Source organism: Sorex fumeus, unplaced genomic scaffold (genome assembly GCF_029834395.1).
Source record: "Sorex fumeus unplaced genomic scaffold, SorFum_2.1 ptg000034l, whole genome shotgun sequence".
Lineage (NCBI taxonomy): Eukaryota > Metazoa > Chordata > Mammalia > Eulipotyphla > Soricidae > Sorex > Sorex fumeus.
This window is the reverse complement of record NW_026606091.1, coordinates 36,270,554-36,293,651: the sequence shown is the minus strand read 5'-3', so window position 1 is coordinate 36,293,651 and position 23,098 is coordinate 36,270,554. Positions and strand designations below refer to the sequence as shown.

General features: G+C 37.7%; 1 protein-coding gene across 1 annotated transcript in view; it reads right to left on the bottom strand.

Annotated features, from left to right (window-relative positions):
- Positions 1 to 23,098, bottom strand: part of PLPPR1 (phospholipid phosphatase related 1) — a 193,161-nt gene that overhangs the window by 130,581 nt on the left and 39,482 nt on the right. Inside the window, exon 2 of the mRNA XM_056117127.1 lies at positions 8,328 to 8,435. Coding sequence (XP_055973102.1) covers positions 8,328 to 8,390 — 63 coding nt within the window. The 5' untranslated portion in view covers positions 8,391 to 8,435. The remainder of the gene's footprint in view (positions 1 to 8,327; positions 8,436 to 23,098) is intronic.

The following is a 23,098-nucleotide window of genomic DNA, read 5'->3' as shown; positions in this document are numbered from 1 at the left end:
AGTGCTCTGAAACCTTTGGGGTAGGGAAAGATAACTTCCAAGAAGGAAAATAAACATATTGAAATTACTAGACTTCCTTGTAGACAAGTAAGGGTTTTGCAAGCATTAATGACTCCATTGTTCTTCCAACAGGCATATAAATATAATGATAATAACTACTTCGTGTGGGATAGAACAACTATGGGAAACATGTACCTTCAAGATCACAAAATCAGCACTGATATTGTTAAAATAAAATTAATGAGAAGCTGTAGAATATAGTAGCTGAAACACCTCTTTCCCTCTTCAAACACACATGAACACACAAACATACATGCTTGAATAAACACACAACCTCACACACGCACCCCAGCACACCTCTCCAAAGGTAGAACTTAAACCTTTTTTCTAAGAGCCCTATAAAATTAAATATTCCTCACCTTATGAATTTTTTGCTGATCCCATTTAACAGGGTGGCCAAAGTTTCCTATACTAAGATTCCACTAGCTATTACAAAGTTTCAAAGTTGAATTTGATGCAAAAACGTCTGTTGGCTCAAAAAATAAAAGATCATTTCCCCACTTAAAGTTCCCAGCAAGAATCTATAGAGGCATGTCAACCTATTCAATACCTCTGGGAACTTGAAGACCCCTTCTAGAATGGAGATGATCCAGGGAGATGAATAGGTATACACAAGATCCAAATATTTAACAGAAGGGTTAATCTGTACCCTCTCTTTGTCAGAAGCTGTGGGCAGCAGCTGCAGAATAGCCACAAACTCGACTCAACATAAAATCAGAGTTAATATACTCTGCAACCTCAGCTGAGCATCAGTCAAGCTTAGGTATTCCATTAAAGGACCCTAGTGGGAAGACTGAAGCCAGGAATGATTAAGGATAGTTTGACATAAAATATTAATCTTTCTTCTCTTCGACATCTCCTTTACAATTTTCTTTTCATTCATTTTACTTCCCTTATTCATAGTAAAGTTTCCATAGAGATTGAGGTAGGTGGGCTATGAAAATTTCTAATAATCTTAAGCAGACTGCTACTTTACCCAACATACCAGTATACCTCTGCTAACACAGAGACTAAAACCTTGCATTAATTATGATATGAGACCAATACTTACGCTAAAATTCGCATAAAAGAAACACAAATTCTGCAAGTTTTTGTTTGTACTGTGAGTAATCTCTTTATTAATATAATCCTATAAATCTGCTGAGTTTATGATGGAATATCAAGAGAAAATTGTATCACATAGGGAAGCAACCAGGATATTTTTGCAAAATGACATTCATTGCTATATACAATTTAATCATGTCAGTCACAGGAACAAAAGTAATTTTATTCCTCAAATTCCTTTCTCTGATCTGATCATTCATCAAAAATATATTCTTAACTCTGTGTGAAAAAGGAAGCCATTTCTTTTTTGGGGAAATAACTTGAAAAGAATATATTATAAATGTCATAAAATTGTTGTTATTATTGGAGCAAAAATTGGAGCAAAAAATTCTAAAGAATTAAAAGTTACATATACATGTTACAGATATACAAGTGCTTACATGTATGTGTAAGTCTATCATTTTTCTGCACCTGGGTCACATAGCAGATACAAATCTTATGACCATTTTTCACAATATATTGTGCTTGAAGCTTAAAGAAACCTTAGCATTTAATTTCTATGTTTTAAAGATCAGCAAAATGAAGTCTAAAATCCAACTGATTTCTCCAAGACTACCAGGTCTAGCTAGGATGGATGCAAGGCCATATAAAAAATGAAAATGAAAAGATCAACCCCATAGTTCCTGGTTCGATATCATCTCCAAAGGACCATTAAGTCTTTTATCTCCTAGGGTCCCTTCTGATGTCCCATATATCTTTGTTTCAAAAAACACGAAAAATGGAACTGGAGATACTGTGCAGTGGGTAAGGTGCTTGCCTTACATGAGGCCAACCCAAGTTCTATTCCTGGCACCTCCCCCGAGCCCCACCAGGAATAACGTCTGTGCAGTGCTAGGTGACTCCCAAACAAACAAACAAACAGACAGACAAAACCTTTAGAAGTACTATAACTATTACATCTGCAGCATAGCTTGAGTATGAAGACATGATAATAGTGCAATGGAATTAGAACTTAATCTGCTTATTTTAGATACAGCATGACCCCAAATCATTTAGCACTGAACAACCTGGCATTGTTGACAACATGTATCTGCAGAAGGTGAATGAAAAATCAATAATTTAAGGTGTAAGGGTTATTTGGCATTTCTTAGCAAAATCCATGCAATTCTTGCAATGCACACTTATCAAGCATTATGGTAGAGATGGCTGTGTTCTGCGCATAGTACTTGGGCACTTGCTTTTTCTTACAAAGCAACTCTCTGCCTAGGGGTGCAAGAGTAAGTATGCTATCTGAATAGTTGAAGGTAAGGGGAAGAGGGTTAAACTTGCCAAAGTGCCCTGCAAAGTAAACCTCAAGCAATAATGTAGCTTCTATAAGAAAAATATTCCAGTTTCCCTGGCCCTGAGCTGAGATAACTCAGGCATATCTAGGCTATCTCCCAGAAGAAGTCAGCGTATAATGTATTTCATTGTTCCACTCTGAGACCCTCCTATTCACAGTATTCTGGCAATGTCATTCCTGTTCCACTTCCTTGTTCTGAAGAAGCACATTTTCTGGGATTATCAACATAAACAACTTGCCTTTAAATTCATATTTTTTTTTTTTTTGCGGGAGGTGGGGTATGAGACAAGCATATGCTTTGTAGAAGTTACTTTTGTTGAAATAGGAACTGAGAAATAGGAACACTGAAAAGAAATTACTCTATCTCTCAAAAGGTTGAGATCGGGGAGGGAGAGTAAAACTTCTATATACATAACCACATAGCTAAGGTAACAGTAGACAAAGTACTTTGAGATAATACTAGGGATCATTATCACTATCACCCTGTCCTTCAATTCACTCGAGCGGGACCAGTAACATCTCCATTCGTCCCTGTCACGTGCAAGTGTAGCCCGATGACATATTGGTGGCTCCTTCATGATCAGGGGAATGAGGACCATTCATTGTTACTGTTTTTGACATATTGAGTACACCACGGGTAGCTTGTCAGGCTCTGCCGTGCAGGCAGGATACTCTTGGTAGCTTTCTGGGGTCTCCGAGATGGATGGAGGCTTTTGGGGCAGCCTCTAATCACCCTTACAGGTGTTTCTAGTCAGGCATATAGGCGGGTATGATACTGTCAGTAGCCTGCAGGGTTCTCTGAGAGTGAGGACTAGATAATGAGAGGTTGCACGGCCTCAAATGCGGACGCGCGCTTCCAGGAACTTGGTTTTATAGTCTCTGGATGGACGTTGATGGGGTTACACGGCAGTTGGTGGGTGTAACTGTTTAGCTATAGGAAGGTTGGGGAGCTAGGTGGAGGAGGTCCAGTCCCCAACCAAGCAGGCTTGGAGATCTCAGCCCCGAGTCCCGCACATCTGGGTTCCTCTGCCGGTTCCTCATTTAAGCATGTGGAGAGTGGTCTCAGCATGACTTTGGCTGGGTCCTGGAGGTCTTTAGCTGTAGGGGCTCTGCTCGGGGTGGAGAGGGAAACTCAACCCGCCCTCCTCCAAGAGGCGCCAGTGAGGACAGCCAGGTGCAGGGGCAGGAGACTCTTCCCCAAATACTAGGGATATGTGCAATAAAAGTATTCCCACACATAAGAAAAGAGTCTCACCCAGAAAAGTGAAATATGCTGTTAAGAATTTGACAGGAACTTCCCTCTATCGAGAAAAAATCTAATAGTCTAGGTAGCACCATTATTCATATCAAATAAAAAAACCAAGGCTCACCAAGAAATACATGTCAGAGAATTGCTATTACAATGTAAGCTTCAGTGAAAATTCCAAAAAGAAAAACTTTAGACAACCAAAGCTTGGTTTTCAGTGGCACACAAATTCGTTGCATAGGATTGATAGACTATTTCGTATCTTGTGATTTTAGAGTGTCAAGAATATCTGTCTTTTCATTCAGTTGTCAAAATAGACAAATTTCCATGGGAAGCATACATGCAAGTAAATTTTGTATATGTCATTAGGTTTGACAGGTCTTGAAGTTTCACTTGAGCTAGCAAAAGTCAGTTCAATGTTTGTATGTCACAGATGTTAGCTACTGAGATTTTATAACTTCCCACTAGCCCACATTTTAGGAGTTGAAAATAACAAGAAAGCAAGGCTAAGACTTTCTGTAACCTTGAGAACGGTATTGAAATGGCACCTAGTGCCCCCAAATTTACTCTTCATGCCCAACCTCCTGCCCCATATTGTTTGCTGAGCGAGCTGAGCCCTATTTAATGTTTATGCTCTAGCACAACACATTTGAAAGAAATTGACTAAGTTGTTCATGACTTCAAAGAACATTCATTGAAATTGTGTTAAAATAGATATTGGGTTTCTGGGAAGATGTTTAAAAGGGATATCTCAATTCTAAGCATTAAAAAAGCTAAAGTTTATACTGATTGTGGGGTCATGAGAGATTTCAAACACCTCACAATCTTAATTTTAGGTGGAAAAAATGGTACTTCAATTACAAATTTGACAGTGCTTTCTTTGGGGAAATCCTACTTCTGTGAGTTCTTCAAGTTGCTAAAATGAAAGAGAGAAAGAACAGCAAGAAGGCAGGGGAAGAAAGAAAAAAAGACAGGCACAAAGAGAAAAGTAAGGAATAAATAGAAAAGGTGGAGGGAGGAGGGAAGGGAAAAGAAGGAATTGAAGATGAAAAACTCAGAGAATCATTTAATTTGGCCACAATTTTTATTCTGTAACTATAAGGCCTTTGCCTTGCGTGCAGCCGGTCCAGCCAAGGAGTCCTCCGCCCCTCTCGGAGAGCCCTGCAAGCTACCGAGAGTATCTCGCTCGTACAGCAAAGCCTGGCAAGCTACCTGTGACGTATTCAATATGCCAAACACAGTAACAACAAGTCTCAAATGGAGACGTTACTGGGCCTGCTCGAGCAACTCGATGAACAATGGGAGGACAGTGCTACAGTGATGTTATAAGGGGCTGGAGCAATCGCATAGTGGCTAAGTTGTTTGTCTTGCACGTGGCCAACCAGGTTGGATTCCTCCTCCCATCTTGGAGAGCCTGGAAAGCTACCAAGATTGCCACTCAATGCCTCTTTTGCAAACCACAACACCCAAAAGGAGAGAGAGAGCAAAAGGGAATGACCTGCCACAGAGGCAGGGTGGTATGGGGGGGACGGGGGGTTGGGAGGGATACTAGGATCAGTGGTGGTAGAGAATGGACACTGGTGGAAGGATGGGTACTCGATCATTGTATAACTGAAACCCAATCATAGAAATGTGTAAGTCTACAACTGTACCTCATGGTGTTTCACTAATAAAAATTTAAATAATAAAAAAAGAGTATCTTGCCTGCACAGCAAAGCCTGACAAGCTACTCATAACGTATTTGATATGCCAAAAATAGTAACAACATAACTCACAATTTGTTGTGAGACATTACTGGTGTCTGCTCAAACAAATTGATGAAAAACGGGAGGAAAGTGCTACAGTGCTGTTATAAGAATCCTCAGAAAAATTACTATTTTTCAACTCAACGAACAAAAATGAGAATGAAAAAGCTGATCTCCTGTTCAATTTGCAGGTTAATTTTCTACCCTTTCCCCACTCTATCTTCTCTTTGTTTTTGTGTAGTTCAGCACTGGTGTTTTTTTCATTGCACTACTAGAACCAGATTGGCAGACAGCTGAAAGCTGTTGATGAGAAAGAAATGTTGTTATGGATCATCTTGGAATTCTATGATTGTGCATTTCCCTCCCTTGTTAGTGATAGAAAAATTTAAATTGTAAGTCTTTAAAAATCATTATTCTCTTTTTCTGGTTAGCAATGCAAGGTACATTTAAGGATTAGCTTCCACAGTGAGATGTGCAAAAGAGATTTTCTGGATCTAACATTCATGTTTTGATTTCTGGAAGGATCTACCTAGCCCATTTCAGGTACTTCTCAATCCATCCTGCTATTTTCACTATTCGCCTGCATTGCCATTCAGCCCATTAGTTTCCTATTATGTGTACTTGATCTACGAACCTTTTTCTTCCTGTAATGATCTCTTGACTTCTGGCTTTGGTCTGATACATTCATGATTATCTGGAACAATGCCCTCCTGACTTGTTATCACCATGAGACCTTTCAAGCTGTGTGCCATTTTACTAGACAGTTTCTGTATCACTGTTTCAGCCTTCTGGATGGGACCTAGGCAAATCCCTACTCTGCCAACAGTGTTAAATTATAGAATCTGATGATGCAACTATTTTTCTCACCAATTACCACAAAGACACCAAATATTCCCCAGTCAAAATTATGTGTCATACAATTAGGAACTCCAAGAAATCACATAATAGGCTTCAATGCACTTAATGTGTCTCTCATTCCCACACATCTTTTCCAAGGTTAATCTTAAACCTTGGATCTATGAAACACGCGGTGAAATCCAGATTACAGAAAACTTGGTAATAGTTAGGATGCAACAGGAGGAAAACACAGAATACATTTGGAGCATTTGGGGAAAAACAGGGACTGAACAAGTGAATGAATGCATTCATGAAACAAAGATGAAAAAAATCCTGTTAAAACATCTAAAAACAATGTTTTTTTTTTTTTAATTGAGATACAATTGGCTACAAGGGAGGATGTAAATGTCATTTTAGAGATAATGTTATCACATCATACCCACTACTGACATGCCAGCACCTCTTCACTGCTAAAGACAGGGCCCTCCCACCCTCCCCCACCCCGTCTCAGTTCCATAATTGAGTCTACAAGGGTTTGCTATTATTGGACATTGTCTCTTCCCTGGCTTTGTTTCTTCACAAACCAAATATGAGTGTGTCATCTGGTGTTTATCATTTTCTTTCTGATATCCCTGTTAAAATGCCTGGAATCACAGAGGTTAACAATACATGTTTGATGGATGAAATGCATGAGAATAACGAGAATAACTTTAGATTCACTCCCTCACCTCTCAATTTCTACTTTATTCCACTTCATTTACCTCCTGTTTTTTTTTTTCTAACTGGTCAGAGAGAAGTCATTGATCTATCACAGGCTTCCATGCAAAATAAGAATGACAATATAGCAATGAAAACAATATACTATCTTTCCTCTCCCAGACTTTTAGACTTACATTTATTTTTGTGTCAGGGTTAGGCAGAAAAAGACGGATTTATGTCTCTTTTTGCTTGCTCTATCAGTCAAGCTCATCGTTCATACATTAGAGGACTGAAAAATCTTCAAAGATATAGCTCCCAGACATAAATTAAACCTCTTGCTTTGAGGTTTAGTTCCTGTTTGATTTTTAAGAAAGCTTAAAATAAAATTGCTACTGAAAGGATAAAGATGATGACAAATGACTTATTTCCAGATTTCCTCCAGCTTACTTTAAAAGAGCATATTTCTTAAAATAAGAAAGGACTTAACATTGAAAAACATAATGCTATAGACTTTTTACCCTTTCCTGAATGTACAAGAAGAGAAGACTCCATTTCTTTTATTACAGTGTCAATATAAACAATAGCAACTTGAATCCAAGATATACTATTTTATCCTTAGCCTTTAAGTTCAAAGAAGAATATTAAGGACATGTGTTTATGTTGCAAACAAAGAAGAGTTCTTTGCTTACCCTTTCAGAAATTTAGCCTAGCTTGGGTGTATCTGTACCAAAATAACTACGTGTATCTCTACCAAAATAACTTACTATTTCCTTCTGATTCTGCTAGGCAAACAGATTCACAAATATCACTAGGAAATAAATCATAATAAATATTTGTTCTTCTAACCTACTTATGAATGTCTAGAAGGTTAAACTCAAGATCAGACAAAAACGCATGCACACATATTCTGCTAAAATTTAGAGTGCTCAAAATTATCCAACAGACTATATGAAAATTCCAAGTTATTTTATGAATCAAAAGATAAAAAACCTTGTACTGATTCATCAATGGTGTTTAAACAGCCCACTGAAAGAAGGTTTTGTAATGTAATTGAAAAGGCTAAACTATGTAGGTTAACTTATGCCTATCTTCACATCGACCATAAAATGGATCAACATGAATATTCTTACCATACCCAGTCAAAAAGACACCATAACTTAACAACATGAGACAGTTAACCCTTGCATGTAGAAACCATCCAGGCAGTACCCTATAGATGATATTCATAAATATTCTTTTTTTATGAGTTTTAAGAAATATATTGCAATCATCATTAGCTCTTTAACAATACTTGTAATACGGGCAAATTTTATTCCAATTTGTCTATAAAAGTACAGAAAAAATGTACACCTACCTCAACAAATATAAAACATGGAATGATGGAATAACTTCGCTGAGTATTGTTTCCTAGAGCCATTTCTTACACTGTGTAGTAAGGTTGTATCATCTAAAACAGTCCAGCCTGAAAAAGAAATAATAGCATGGTATAACAGCAATAATTTGAAATATCTTACCTATTTAGGTAAAAATATCAGCTGTTGGGGCTGGAGAGATAGCACAGCGGGTAGAGCGTTTGCCTTGCACGTGGCTGACCCGGGTTTGATTCCCAGCATCCCATACAGTCCCCTGAGCACCGCCAGGAGTAACTGAGTGTAGAGCCAGGAGAAACCCCTGTGCCAGGTATGACACAAAAAGAAAAAAATATCAGCTGTTGGGTATATCGTATTCAATGTTGTAATCCAAATTATATTCAATGTTTGGTACACTGAATACAAACAGTCAAAATAGTAATCTACAACACAAGTCAGACCAGTCATCACTGCAGGGAAAAGATGATATACACTTTGAACCATCAGTGACAAAATGACCAGATATGGAGCCCCTAAACACATAGGCACAGTTCACAGTATTCTAATTATATGGTGCCACACAAAGTCTCATCCAAGTAGGTTACTCTCTTTCCAAGAAACAGGTTCTATTATGAAAGGTTCTATTATAAAACCTTTGCTAATGTGCCCACCCTGAACGGAAATTCTCCTTGTATGGTTCTAAATTATAGCATGGACACTGCTGTTTTTGCCCTTGCCTCTCTCTTTGAAACTGGCCTTTAGTATCCTCTGACTTCCTATCCTGACCATAGTGATTTTATGACACAGATACTAAATACTAAGAGTAAATACATCACTGGTCCATTAAACTGAGTTTCCTTAGTCTCACTGGTCCAGTGTTTGGAACCCAAATACAATAGGTTGTCATGATGATACACTCTCTTAACTCACAGTAATAGAGTTCCTAGGAAATAGAAAATACTTTAAATGTTTTGTTGAAACATGTATTCATATTTAAATAACATATATATCGGAAATTTGCTAATTAATTTTAGCTCTTTTTTAAATAAAAAACAACAAAATAATGATTTTAGAATTTTAACGAACTTCTGGTCAGACTAAAAAAGAGTTTTTTATTATACACATTTTATTCTCTGTTAGATATTTCTCCAGATAGTTAATTAGTTTTCATTTATTCTGTGTCTGTGTCATTTTCCCCTAAAGTTCTAGTGGATAATGATATGGAGAATAGCCAAATGCATTTTTCTTAAAGACCATGGATTAAGGTTAATATTGAGACTCAGTTTTAGCTTTAACTCACTCTGCACTTTTTTCAGGTGCAGAATTGAAATTTTTATATTAAGCAATATTTGCTTAATTATTAATATTGATGAATAACATTAATATTTAATATTATTTCATATTAAACAATAAATTATTAAATATTCATATTAAACAACATTTAATTGGATATACTTCCTTAATAATATTGTCTCATTTTTCCTGTATTTGGAAGGGTGGGGGACAGGGTGTCCCAGTAGTTTTGAGGCCCAGGGGCCACTCCCAGAAAAATACTGGGCAGTGTGTTGCTCTGCCTCAGGATGTGGTGTCCTGCAGTAAGTACTAGGGAAGCCACTAGAAGAGCCCTTGCTGCTCAGGGCCATATCAGGATGTCCAGGAGATCCAGGGCTAGCCCCAGGGGTGGAAAGGCATGCAGTAATGCAGTGCCAAGGCTCTAACTCTGCAAGCCAGACATGTGCTCTACCACTCTGAGCTATTTCCAGGCCCTCATTAACATTTTAATCTTTTTTTATTACAGCCATTCTAAAGACTCTGAAATGATCTTTTATCTTGGCTTTCATCTCACAATAACAAATGATGTGAACTTTTTTTCATGTGCTTATTAATCAATCTTCTTTATTCTTGTGTAAAATCTAGCCAAATCTTCTGAGTTTGCTTTTGTTTTGTTCAGGGGGGGTTGTTTTTCAGGCCATACCTGGTGGTATTCAGGGCCGGGGATCAACCTGTTGAAGAACAAGTACCCTATCCATTACACTATCTCTCCACCCTTTAATTTTGCTTTTGTTTTAAACTGGCTTATTTTATTTACAAGTACTAAGGATTCTTTGTGGATTTAGAATGCTAGGATTATCAGATATGTATTTTGCCTTTTGATAATCAATTTGTCTTACAGTTGATATTCTGCTTCGATATACCTTAGTACTAAATCTGTGGGTCTATGTTGTTTTTACTCCTCCTAAATTTGGGGAAATTGGCAGTGGTTATATGTAGAACAAATTTTAACCCATTCTTAATTTTTCTGGGACTCGTGACATGCACAGTAGATCTTTTCTTTAAATCCCTCATGTTCCTAAACTCTGTTGATTTCATGTTCTGTATATTTTGCCTTTTATTTAAAGTTAGTATTTTATTTTGTTCTACCCTCAATTTCACTGAGTTTTTCTTGTCATCTCCATTATGGTGTAAAGCCAATTTCATCCATTGGCTTATATTTTCAAATTTATGTTGTCGTATCTTAGTTTTATTATTTATTTATTTTAGTTTTGGAGGCATACCCAAGGGTGCTCAGAACTTATTCCTGGTTCTGTACTCAGGGATCACTCTTGCTGATGCTTGGGGGACCATATCCGGTGCCAAAAAAAAAGACATGGGTTGATTGTGTCCTGGGCAAGTGCCCTATCTTTCTGGTCCTCTATTTCTTAGTTAAAAAGTTCCCATTTACTTTTTCCCTATATTTGTATTTCTCTGTTGATGCTATTTTTTGTATTTGATGCAAACATGTTTGCAATTTTTAAAGGATTTTTATAATACTTTAAAATTCCTGTTAGATAATTATAACAACTGTCATCTTAATATTGGTATTTATGAATAATCCTTTTCTATGTAGTCTGAGATCTTCCTGATTGGTAGTATGAAGACTCTGATTGATGGTAACCTTGGGTTGTTAAATTAGATGAAAGACTTGAGTTTTATTCAAATTCTAAATTTCAACAAAATTTCTCTGACCGTGCCGCCATATTTAGAGGGAATACAATCTTATCACCATGTGAAAGTAGAAGTCTAAGTTTTCCATATGGCAACAGATCACACCTTGTTGTGTGGTGTGACCTTTTTCTGGGCAGATGCAGAGATCAGGTTCCCAAGTTGGCTTCCACTGATAATACCCTGGCAGGGAAAGGAAGGAATTATCTAGTTTGTTTGTTTGTTTGTTTGTTTGTTTCTGGGTCACAACAGGCGACACTTGGGGGTTACTGCTGGATCTGCACTCAGGAGTTACTCCTGGAAGTGCTCAGGGGATCATACGGGATGCCGAGATGGAACCTGGCCCGACACATACAAAGGCAAACACCTTACCCGCTATACTACCACTCCAGCAGGAACTATCTCTCTAAGGCTTCCCAAATGGCTCCATTGACACTGGAAAAGCAGCCTTACTATTTTTGATTGGTGGTAAAATGCTAACCTTTCTACTCAGGCTGATATCACTGCAGTAAGGATGGAATAAGTTTTTATCCTTGTTACCAGGTAGAGACAATGGTGTAGGTTCCATATTTCTAATTCCTCCACTGATAGTGTAAGAAGAGTCTACTCATTGCCCGGCACAAGAAATGTCACTGAGTCCCTGTGAGATCTCATCTGACATGACTGCTAGGAATCCACAGGAACTTCTTGACAACCTGGCTTGGATGTAAGCAGAGCCTCCACTTGTCTTTCACTGGCAGGATCCAGAAGGACTTAGCTTTTTCTGTGTTATCTGGCCAGAGTGAAAGAGTTCTTTTCTTTTCTTTTTTTTTTTTTTGCTTTTGGGTCACACCCAGCAGTGCTCAGGGGTTACTCCTGGCTCTGCTCTTAGGAATTACTCTTGGTGGTGCTTGGGGAACCGTATGGAATGCTGGGGACTGAACCCTGGTTGGCCACGTGCAAGGCAAATGCTCTACCCGCTATACTACAGCTCCAGCACCAAAAGAGTTATTTTCTAAGCCTTCTGCCTGGCTAGGCTTCTCTGTGTTGAGTCCTTTGGCAAGGCTTTTCATTGGGCTATTTTGTATGTAAATTTTAGTGTTTGTGGGTTGTGTGCTTCTCCAACAGCTAGTCTGAGATATGAGGCAAAAAGAAAATTCTGGGAACTCACTATTGTGTTGTTTCTTCTGTTCTAAGGCTTCTTGCCATTCTTTCTTTTCTGCCTTTAAGAGTTGCTTATACTGGTTTTGTATTTAGTGTCCACAATATTTGAATTTATTTAGTAGCGGGAATAGAGTATCTTTTTCACCCTCCTAGAAGCAGAAGTCACAGGTGTCTTTAGGAGGGAATACCACAGATGTCAGGGGCCAAGAGTGTTATGTGGCCCAGCCCTGCTATATTTTCATAAATTAGTCTCTTGGTAGCCAAGATTTCAAAATGCAAAAATAAATGACTTCATTCATTCAGGGGTATCTAATTTATGCCAAGTATCCTGTTAGGTACAACTAGAAACAGCAAGCAAATCAAATACTCTGTACTTAAGGGTGACAGCTAAAAAAGGGACTGGAATAAGTGTAAACAATGAATTCTAGGCCCAAGCACAAAATGAAGAATGACAAGAATGTGACCAACATAAATGACTCTAATTTTAGTGTTAGTGAATTCTTATGCATAAAATACAGCTGATACAGGGCCTGAATGCTGTGTCTACTTTCAGAAGCATATGAATACCTTAAATTCTTTTAAAATTGTAAGGAAATAAAAAGAATTTCTGGGTAGCAAATATTTTAAGATATATTATTAAATTCACTTTACATCAATTCAGTTAAAAATATGACTTTAAATTTCTGGGAGAGATCTCTCATATTGTACCACGAGGTTTCAGGGTCCCACCAGCTATTCTCACCAATCCAGGCAGAGGTTCAATGTCAAAGGCACGAGGATATAATGCTGGTGGGTACCCTGGTGTTGGGGACATCCAGGCTACCTGGTAGTGTTGGGGGACTCTAGGGTCACAGAGATTGTGCTTAGAGGTTTTCAGGTTTTCAGTTACAACTGTATGGCTATACTATATAGTTCTCCAGAACCACGTGGAGCCAGGAATCAAACCTGTAATTGTCAAGTAATTGTCAAGTAATTTCCAAGCACAGATGGTATTGCTGTACTCTCTCCTGGCCCCTAAACTTTAATTTTTAAAAATAGGGAATAGGGTTCACAACGACAAATTGCTTAAACTCCATAAAGGTCTTAGTTGGAAGGAAGTTTAAAGAAAGGTTTCCTAGGAGAGATGATTATTTAAGTTGATTAAAGCAAAGGTAGGTGTTTATCACCAAAAGGTTCCAGAGTATTTCAGCTAAAGGAAGCAGTAGGCAAAGGATTTAAAATATGCATCATCATAATGTGATTGGGGAAATGCTAAAAACAGTACCAGACTCAAATGTACAAAAACAAATGACAAATTGTAGACACTATCAAAATTTGCTACGTACATAAATTTCTTAAAGCACAAATTCACACAAGGCAATTACTTCAAGGCACAGAAACACAAAATTGGCCATTTTCTTGTCAGACAGGAACACACACGAAAAAGAAGGAGAATATTGACAAATAGTACTGATTTCCTGTAATTAACTCAGAGAACTCTTCATTTCTAAGCAGGTAAACTATTATGAATCATACTTGCTCAAGGAAAGACTGATTTAACATCATCTTACATGTTGCCACTAAATTTTCCATATAATTTCATCTCATTTATAAAAATCATAACTATTTCTAAGACAAATGAAAAATAATTGCTGATTACAGTATTATCTGTTTTAATGGTACCGAAAATGCCTACTAGTAGAAACTGCTCATTAGCTGGGTGGGGAAAAATTTAAGTTTTGCAAAGTTGAAGGTTGCCGACAAGTCAGACAACCTGCAAAAAACAAAATTACTCCTGAAGGAGCACAAGAGTAATCTTGACTCACTGGGCCTTTATTTTCAGTCCTGATGTGTATCTGTTTTTTGTTCTTTTTTAAAAAATTGTTTCTGTTTGGGGGCCACATCTGGGCTCAGGGCTTACTCTTGATTCTTGCTCAGGGATCACTCCTGGTGGTACTTAGAGGACCATATGTGGTGCTGAGGATTAAACCTGGGTTGGATCCAGAATCTTTGAGTTTGGGTACATTATAGCTAGCTGTTTGTTTGTAGTCAAAGTATTTTGAGCAGATTTTGCTAAAAATTGCATGTTGGGTCCCTTCTAAGTTGGATGATATTAGATAGCACAGTCCATTAAAATAAAATCTGAAAATCTAGGGACTTGGAGATGGTTTAATGGCAGAAATACAAGTCTGAAAGGTCTGAGGCTTCAAGTTTGAGCCTCCATGTTTCCCGCAGGCACAGAGCCTGGTCCTGGTGACTCTGCTGCTTGGGACCACAGTCCGGAAATAGTGTGTGATCTCCCCTGCACCAAAGTCAGGCATGAGTACCACATGTATAGAGTGAGATTCCCAGATGCACCTGGGCATGCACAATAGCTAAAAGTACACAACCCCTGGTGAAAATTGGAGCAGTGCGTAACAGCACCCTAATCATGCAAAGTGTGTGTGCCACTTCCGCTCATCACAACAAAGGTAGAGGAGAGGAAGGGAGGAAAACGAAAACTGTAAATAAATATTGGGCAATAATGAGACCACCACAAAAAATTATATATTCTTCCAAGTAAGCCTCAAATTCTGTCATATATACTTAGGAAAGTACTGAACGCACAAACCATGCAAGACAAAATGCATTAAGTTTATAAGCATATCCTGAAAAAATGAGAAATTCTTAGAATTTATCTAGTTATCAAATTTAGTGTTCACAATAATTTAATGATGTTGAAGATGATTTGTAGGTAAGACTTGCTTAAAACTAAAATATTCTTTGCAGAGAAATTGCAGATGATTGTAAGCTAGTGACTCAAAAATTATTTCAAGCTATAGGAACCTTTTCATCTTGTCACAAAATACAAGCTTGGTCAGATATAGTTTATTTGATATATTTGTCACCAAATAAAAATGGGCCTCCAATAGTGAGTTTGAAAAATAAGTTTCCACAACCTTGAAATGGCCTTGGAGGTATTTTGCTTTCAGCCAAATGGAAGTAATTGGAACTAGCTTTCACCCTCACACAACTGAAAAGTCAAAGAAAGTAATTAAGATAATGGAATTCATGTCAGCAAACAAGGTAATAAAGGGTAGTAATCCTTGAAAGATGGAACTCAACAGAGGTTAGTCCTAACCCTTGCTCCAGTTTCGTGTTGGGAGAATCTCAAAACCACAGCAAAGAATGAGGAAACAAAAAAAGTGGTTGCCTTGAGTTGAGTACATGTCTCTCACACACAGGCAAAGCACTGACACTTGCCTGACAGAGAAGGTGCTCCTGAAGAGTGAGTTGGGGAATCTGTAAGAGGTCCCTATTGGGCATCTAGCAAAATACTGATAAACCTAGCAGGAACCTCCCCAAGGCCCTAGGAAACAACACAACAAAATGAAACAACAAACCCAAAAGAATGAGCTCCAATAGTCATCAGGACACACACAGGACCAAGAGTACTGTTACCCTCAACTAAAATGAAGAATTTCATGATTCTAGCATGAAAAAAGTCTCTTCCAGGAATCACAAATCACAAGAAGACAAGTGTACAGGGTATTATATTTTTGGTTTTTCATTTGTCTGTTACAGAAAACAGGTATGTATTGAGTTTGAGTTTTCTCAACACATATGTGATGGGTGTTAATGTTCTCCAGCCACTGAATGGTGTGCTTTCACTGTGATGTAGGGAAGGCATATATAATCAGTAATATCTGACTCAGGTGATGTCAAAAGCATCTCTGATATGAGTTTCATATTGTTTATCACGGTGAAACATTATATAAGTCATTCAAAATTGGGCTGATTGAATATTAAAGGGGTGCTACATTCTGAAATCAAAATATTAAGTAGAAGTTGGGAGTGGGGGTTGCAGAAAAATGAAATAATAAAGGCAAGAATAAAATGAGTTGGTAATGTTACATTTCATTTCATCCCCCAATTTCACTGTGCCAGAATGTCTAAATCCAGTTCATCTTGAATACATGTTGAAGAGGAATTGACTGCGTTGGTGGCACTGAGCTCTCTTTCAGTGTTCTGGATTGTTTTTATTCGGTACATTTTCTCCACTGGATCACAGCTTTCATTTAATCTCTCAAAGCTGGAGAATTTAACTCCTTTTCTTAAGCAACAAAAACATTAAGAGACAGGAAAAATAAAATGGGATTGTAAGTGAGTAATGTTATTATGAGACAGTGTGGGATTTAGTAATGTATTACTTAGGTTTTGAAGAGAAGATATTTTAATTTTAGAGATGTTTTTCAAAGCTTTTAAGTAATGACAATGTGAAGAAGACTCATAGCTATTAAGATACTCCTTTCTCTGGTCTCCCTCCTCTACAGTTTCTTATTTAGATTGATGAGCGAACTTTTGAGGTAGTCAGGCCTACAGGAAAAAAAATTAAGTGTAAGACCCATAATAAAAAAAATCAAAATAAATCAAATTGCAAAATGCTCAGGGCTCAAGGGCCTTCGAGGAACCAGAACTCTTGCTTTTTTATTTTTTAATTTTATTGAATCACCATAAGATAGTTACAATCACACAATGATCAAACACCCATCTCTCTACCAGTGCACATTCCCTACCACCAATATCCCCGGTATGCCCCCCCTTTCCCAGCCTCCCCTTGCCTCCATGGAAGACAATATTACTCATACTCTCTCTCTCTACTTTTGGGCATTATGGTTTGCATTACAGGCACTGAGAAGTTATCATGTTTTATCCTTTATCTACTTTCTGCACACATATCCCATCCCAACCGGTTCCTCAAGCCATAATTTTCTTAGTGATCCCTTCTCTAGTCCAGCTGCCTTCTCCCCTTGCTTTTGAGTGGTTTTTCAGACCTAGAGACCATTCTAGATTACCCTGGGACTTCCCAAGAACATGGGAACAGTTCATATGTCGATGGTTAGATTAATTTCCTAACTTCTTGAATCACTTCCACAGCCCCTCAGTCTCTTTCTAGAGCTGCATCTGGCTCTGGAATTCATATGGCCATCTCATTTATCTGGGTGAGTTCTTTGACTTTCTGAGTATGTCCAGCTCACATACCTATCTGAATGAACAATCTACAAGACTCTGTTGCCTCCCAGCCTCCGGAGTAACATCTAGAACGCTTGCTTTTTAGCACCTCTCAACTTGGAGTGGGACTTCCAAAGCAGAAGGTTGCCTGATATGGCTATAATTTGTCGCTCTGTTAAACATCTCCAGTGTTATTCTGCAATAATTCCCACCTCATTGCACCTTACTACACTAACCATTCATACCAAGCTCTTTCTTAACTCCGGGTCCTCTTGCATGCTGGTCCTACAGCCCACTGAACTATTCCCTTCTTCAAGACTGCCTCCCAATGTCTTCCACTACTTCTAATATGCAAGAAAATATCATTTTCAATAGGAAATTTTCCCTAACTGCATTGACTAGTTCAGTGTCTCTATTACACATTTCATTTTTATCATCCTCCTTCCTACTATTTACTGTGTCATTATTTACCATGCCCCTTTCCTAGATTTCCAATCAACTTTACTCCACGTGGCAAGGGCCATGTTTATCTTGTTATAAACAATAGTCACTCCTACATCAAACTAAGAAACTTCTGCTTAGAAGAGTTTTGAAACTTCTCAAAAGAAGCAGTGATCAAACTACAGAGAGAGCCCACAGAATGGAAAAGAATATTTACCCAATACTTATCTGACCAGGGATTAATATCCAGGAAATACAAGTCACTAGCAAAATTGTACAAGAAAAAACCTCCAACTCCATCAAAAAATGGGGAGAAGAAATGAATAGAAGCTTTCTCAAAAAATGAAATACAAAGGGCCAAAAGACACATAGAAAAAGACACACAAAAAAGACACAGGAAATACAAGTCACTAGTAAAATTGTACAAGAAAAAACCTCCAACTCCATCAAAAAATGGGGAGAAGAAATGAACAGAAGCTTTCTCAAAAAAATGAAATACGAAGGGTCAAAAGACACATAGAAAAATGTTCCACACCACTATTCATCAGGGAGATGCAAATCAAAACAACAATGAGATATCATCTCACACCAGAGACTGGCACACATTCAAAAGAACAAAAGCAACCAGTGCTGGCATGGATGTGGGTGAAAAGGGATTTTGAGTTTAGGGGGAATTGCTGACTGGTTCAGCTTTTCTGGAAAACAATATGGAAATTCCTTCAAAAACTAGAAATTGAGCTTCCATATGACCTCACAATACCACTTCTAGGAATATATCCCGAGGGTGCAAAAAAGCACAATAGAAATGACATCTGCAACTATATGTTCATTGCAGCACTGTTCACAATTGCCAGAATCAACAACACAAGTGCCCGAGAAAAGAGGACTGGTTAAAGAAACTTTGGTACATCTACACAATGGAATACTGTGCAGCTGTTAGGAGAGATGAAGTCATGAAATTTCTTATAAGTGGATAGACATGGAGAGTATCATGCTAAGTGAAATGAGTCAGAAAGAGAGGGACATATATAGAAGGACGGCACTCATTTGTGGAATATAAAATAACATAATATGAGATGGACACCCAAGGACAGTAGACACAAGGGCCAGAAATAATGCCCCATAGTTGGAAGCCTGTCTCATGAGCTGGGGGAGAAGGCAGCTGAATGGAAAAGGAATCATTAAGACAATGATGGTTGGAGGAATTGTTCGGGATGGAAGATGTTTGTTGAAGATAGATAAAGGACAAAACATGTATTACATAGTATCTGTATTACAAACTACAATGCCCAAAAGTAGAGAGAGAGTATGGGGGGAAATTGTATGCCTTTGAGGCAGGGGGAGGGTTGAAAAGGGGGTGTATACTGGTGACATTGGTGATGGAGAATGTATAATCATGGAGGGATGGGTACTTGATCATTGTGTGATTGAAACTCAAACATGAAAGTTTGTAACTATCTAATAGTGATTCAGTTAAAAATAATTTAAAAAGACAGAAGAAACCCTTGTGCTATGCATAGTACCTAACATATAGCAAGTGTTAGTAAATTATGTGTCTAGTCTGTTGAGCTCATTGCTGGATTTCACGATGGCCTTAGGTCAATTACTCTATTCCTAAATTAGTCTTAACTTGGGTCTTGGACCAATACTGACTTTGCATAATTTCAATAACATTGTCCTAGTGTAGTTGTTGGTCATTTCCTCTGCCCACTCCAACAGCTCAGACCCACTAAACCACTGTTTCCCAAAGTAGGTAACACTGCCCCCAGGGGGATGCTGGAATAATTCTAGAGGCTGTAGTAGCCTTGGGTGCAATTAAGGGTGTACTTTCTGTTTGTTCAATTAAAGAAAGTAGATTTCCTGAGTAGTTTTGCTTCTAAAAAGGGGTAAGTAGGTTAGATTAGTTTGGGAACCTTTGTACAATGCTTTAAGCTCAAGGAACAATGAAAAACTAAAGTGTTCTCCTAAAACCAAAATGGAAATCAGAATATATTTTAAAATTTAATTATCAAAATGCAACTACATTTTCCAAATTCAATTACTCCATAAAATAATTATTCCATTGAATTCTGTCCTCTAAGTCTTTCTTACTTTAGATAGCTTTTTTACAAGAAGATATATATATATGTACATATATAGAGATAGACAAATATAGATATAAATTAAGTCCAATTTTAAATTGGAATACATCTTTTTAAATATAAGCATTCTCTGTTAGAGATTTTTTTTAAAAAAGAGGAATGCAAGTATGATAGCAACCACAACACTTAACAGGCAACATAAGATATTTGGAGAGAAAGGAACAGATGCTAATAATGTCTAAATGACTGAAGGGAAGGGGCACCTGTATCATCTTATGGGTTACCTCCAGGAGAATGGCTTAATAGGAAAATGCAATGTCCAGACCAGCAGTGTATAGCCCTAATAATATATTTTAGCTGTTGATTTTATCCCATATTTCCACTAGGAAATAAACAAACAAAAAAGCCAACAACAATTAAAAAAAATCCCATAGAATAAAGAATAGCAAGACATGAAAAACATTTTATAATTATAAAGTGATGAGTTAATACTTGATTCAATAAAATCACTGACTAGAAGAAAATGAGATTTTGATGATCAGTTAAAGTAAAACACACACAAACACACACACATTTTAATATACATTTTAGTCTCTGGGGCAAAGTTCAAGCCATGGAAAAATGTGTTCAGCTTAAAGTCCAGGCCAAAAATAAGCCAAGAATTGTTGTGATTGCTCTCAGCTGAAAAGTAGTGACTATAATTCTTAAACATACTTATATATTTATATTATGCTATTTCTTGCTCCGGTTATAAAATTTCAAGTATATTTCAAAAGGAATTACAGTAACTAACAATAGAATTTACAATGATTTTGTCTTACTGATCCATGTTGTAAGATCAACTAGACTAAAGATAAAGAACTGTTTTATTTTGCTCTCAGATTCTTTCAGGGAAAACTTGCCTGATGATAACATTTAAGCTTAATGTATACAGCTTTAAAGTCTATTCTAAATTAGACCATAATTTAGAAAGTTTCCGGTATTCCAAATATCATAATGCCTTTTACTAGATCCTTTTTCAAACAGGTTTTGAGAAAGTGTTATTTTATCTATTCATCTGGGAATGTAGTTACGTTTTATTAAGTGCACATTAGGTGTAAGACCTTAGGCTTTAAGTTATAAACACAAATCAGTCATTAAGAGGAAGTAGCTTCCAACATGGCAAGAAAAAAATAAACAGGCAGAAATGCAAGTATCTTCTCAACTAATGTAGAAAAGAAAAGTTAGGAGAACTTATTTTATGGATCTTTGAGCTGGGCCTTTGATGGTTAATTTCTAAACAAACTAAGGGACAGGAGATGGGGTTATAGGAATTAAGATTATAAGGAACAAAATACAGTGCAGAACAGCTCATATCACATCAATGGTATAGGACTGTGGTTAGGTACATTTGGCCTCTTCTTAGGAGACATTAAGAAAGAGTATCAGGTATAGACAGAAGATCAGGCATGGATTGTTGAATCCCAACAAGATTTTAGATTCTGTTTATTCTCTTTTTGGTAAAGGAACACTGAAGTTAGGGAGAGTACTATAGCCCCCTATCATCTAGATGATAAACAGAGCCATGTCGTTATGGGAATCAATTGAGTTTTTGTATTTTGGGATGAATAGGGAGTAAAAGTAGATAGTGTTCCCCTGTTTAAATGTGGGTATCTCTGTAGTGACCTAGAAGGGAAAACTTCTATTACGACTTTTATTCTATTATTAATGCCCAGAAGTACCCTTTCAAGCTCCCTCTCATTGGGAGAGAGACTCACGTTTCCCTTTTAATTCTGTTCTGATTCTCATCTTCAGAACCACAGTGTTTTCTAATCATCCAAGAGTCGGGGTGACTAATTAAGTGGAGAGAAATGAGGAAAGCTCAAATCTAGACTCAGAAATTGCTGAATAAGAGAGAGAAATGTCCCATAGATGAGCATTTGAAAAAAGATGCACAGGAATGTTCGTGTGTGTGTGTGTGTGTGTGTGTGTGTGTGTGTGTGTGTGTGTGTGTGTGTATACAAGGGGTGATTCCAGGATATTAGACAGCCCTTTATGGTCATGCCTGCAGGGATGTATGTTACAAGCTGTTCTGAGCAACAGGGAGGCTGCGATACTTTTGTTGTGTCAAGCAAGGCTGCATTTTCCAATTTAAAGCTAAGCTGCCCAGGAGCCAAGCAGCCAAGCAGTTTATTTGTCAAAGACAGACAGGAAGACAGACAGAGAGAGAGAGAGAGAGAGACAGAGAGAGACAGAGACAGAGACAGAAACAGAGAGACAGACAGAGACAGCAGAGACAGAGACAGAGAGACAGCAGAGACAGAGACAGAGACAGAAACAGAGAGACAGACAGAGACAGCAGAGACAGAGACAGAGAGACAGCAGAGACAGAGACAGAGACAAAAAGAGAGACAGAAAAAAAAGAGAGACAGAAATAGAGGGATCTATAAGTTGTATTACCAAATTAATTCTCAAGTGAACTTTCTAGAATATAATGGTTCTGTTTTTGTCATTAGATTCTTAGGCACCCTCAAAAATCACTGTCTGAAAGTCCCCTACCTTCCTGATTGATAACAAATTAGCTCCAGGAGGTCTCAGAGACCCGTTAGGTATCATGGGAAACAGGAGACAGAAGTGCATTTTCTTTCACCAGCAAAGAGTCCAGTGCTCATCAACGCCAGCCTCAGTTTGTCCCCACTGCTGCACAGTAGGGGGGATGCCATAGAGTCTGTTCCTGAACAACTTTTGAAATTCAATGAGTGCAATAGTCATAATAATGCCCACCAGGGTACTAGATAAATATTTATTGATGAAGTGTTAGTCCATACAGGCTTTACACAAGGTTATAGCTTTAGAGTTTCAGGTTTTACATTTGACTCTGCAGGACTTCTGGAGTTGATTTGCATATAGCATAGAGATATGATGATCTTTTTCATATTATAACCTCATTCCCTCTTCTAGCAAATCTGTGCCTCCTTACCCTAAATGTACTTCTTTTTTTTCTAACCACTGACATATAATGTTCTATATAAGTAATTTACGTTTAGTAGCTTAATGCAGCTACAAGAAAGTGAGATTGCATATTTTTCACCAGTTGTAGTTCAAAGGAGCCCAAATTGGTGCGCATGCATGTGGACACACAAACACACACACACACAAACACATACACAATTTATTTT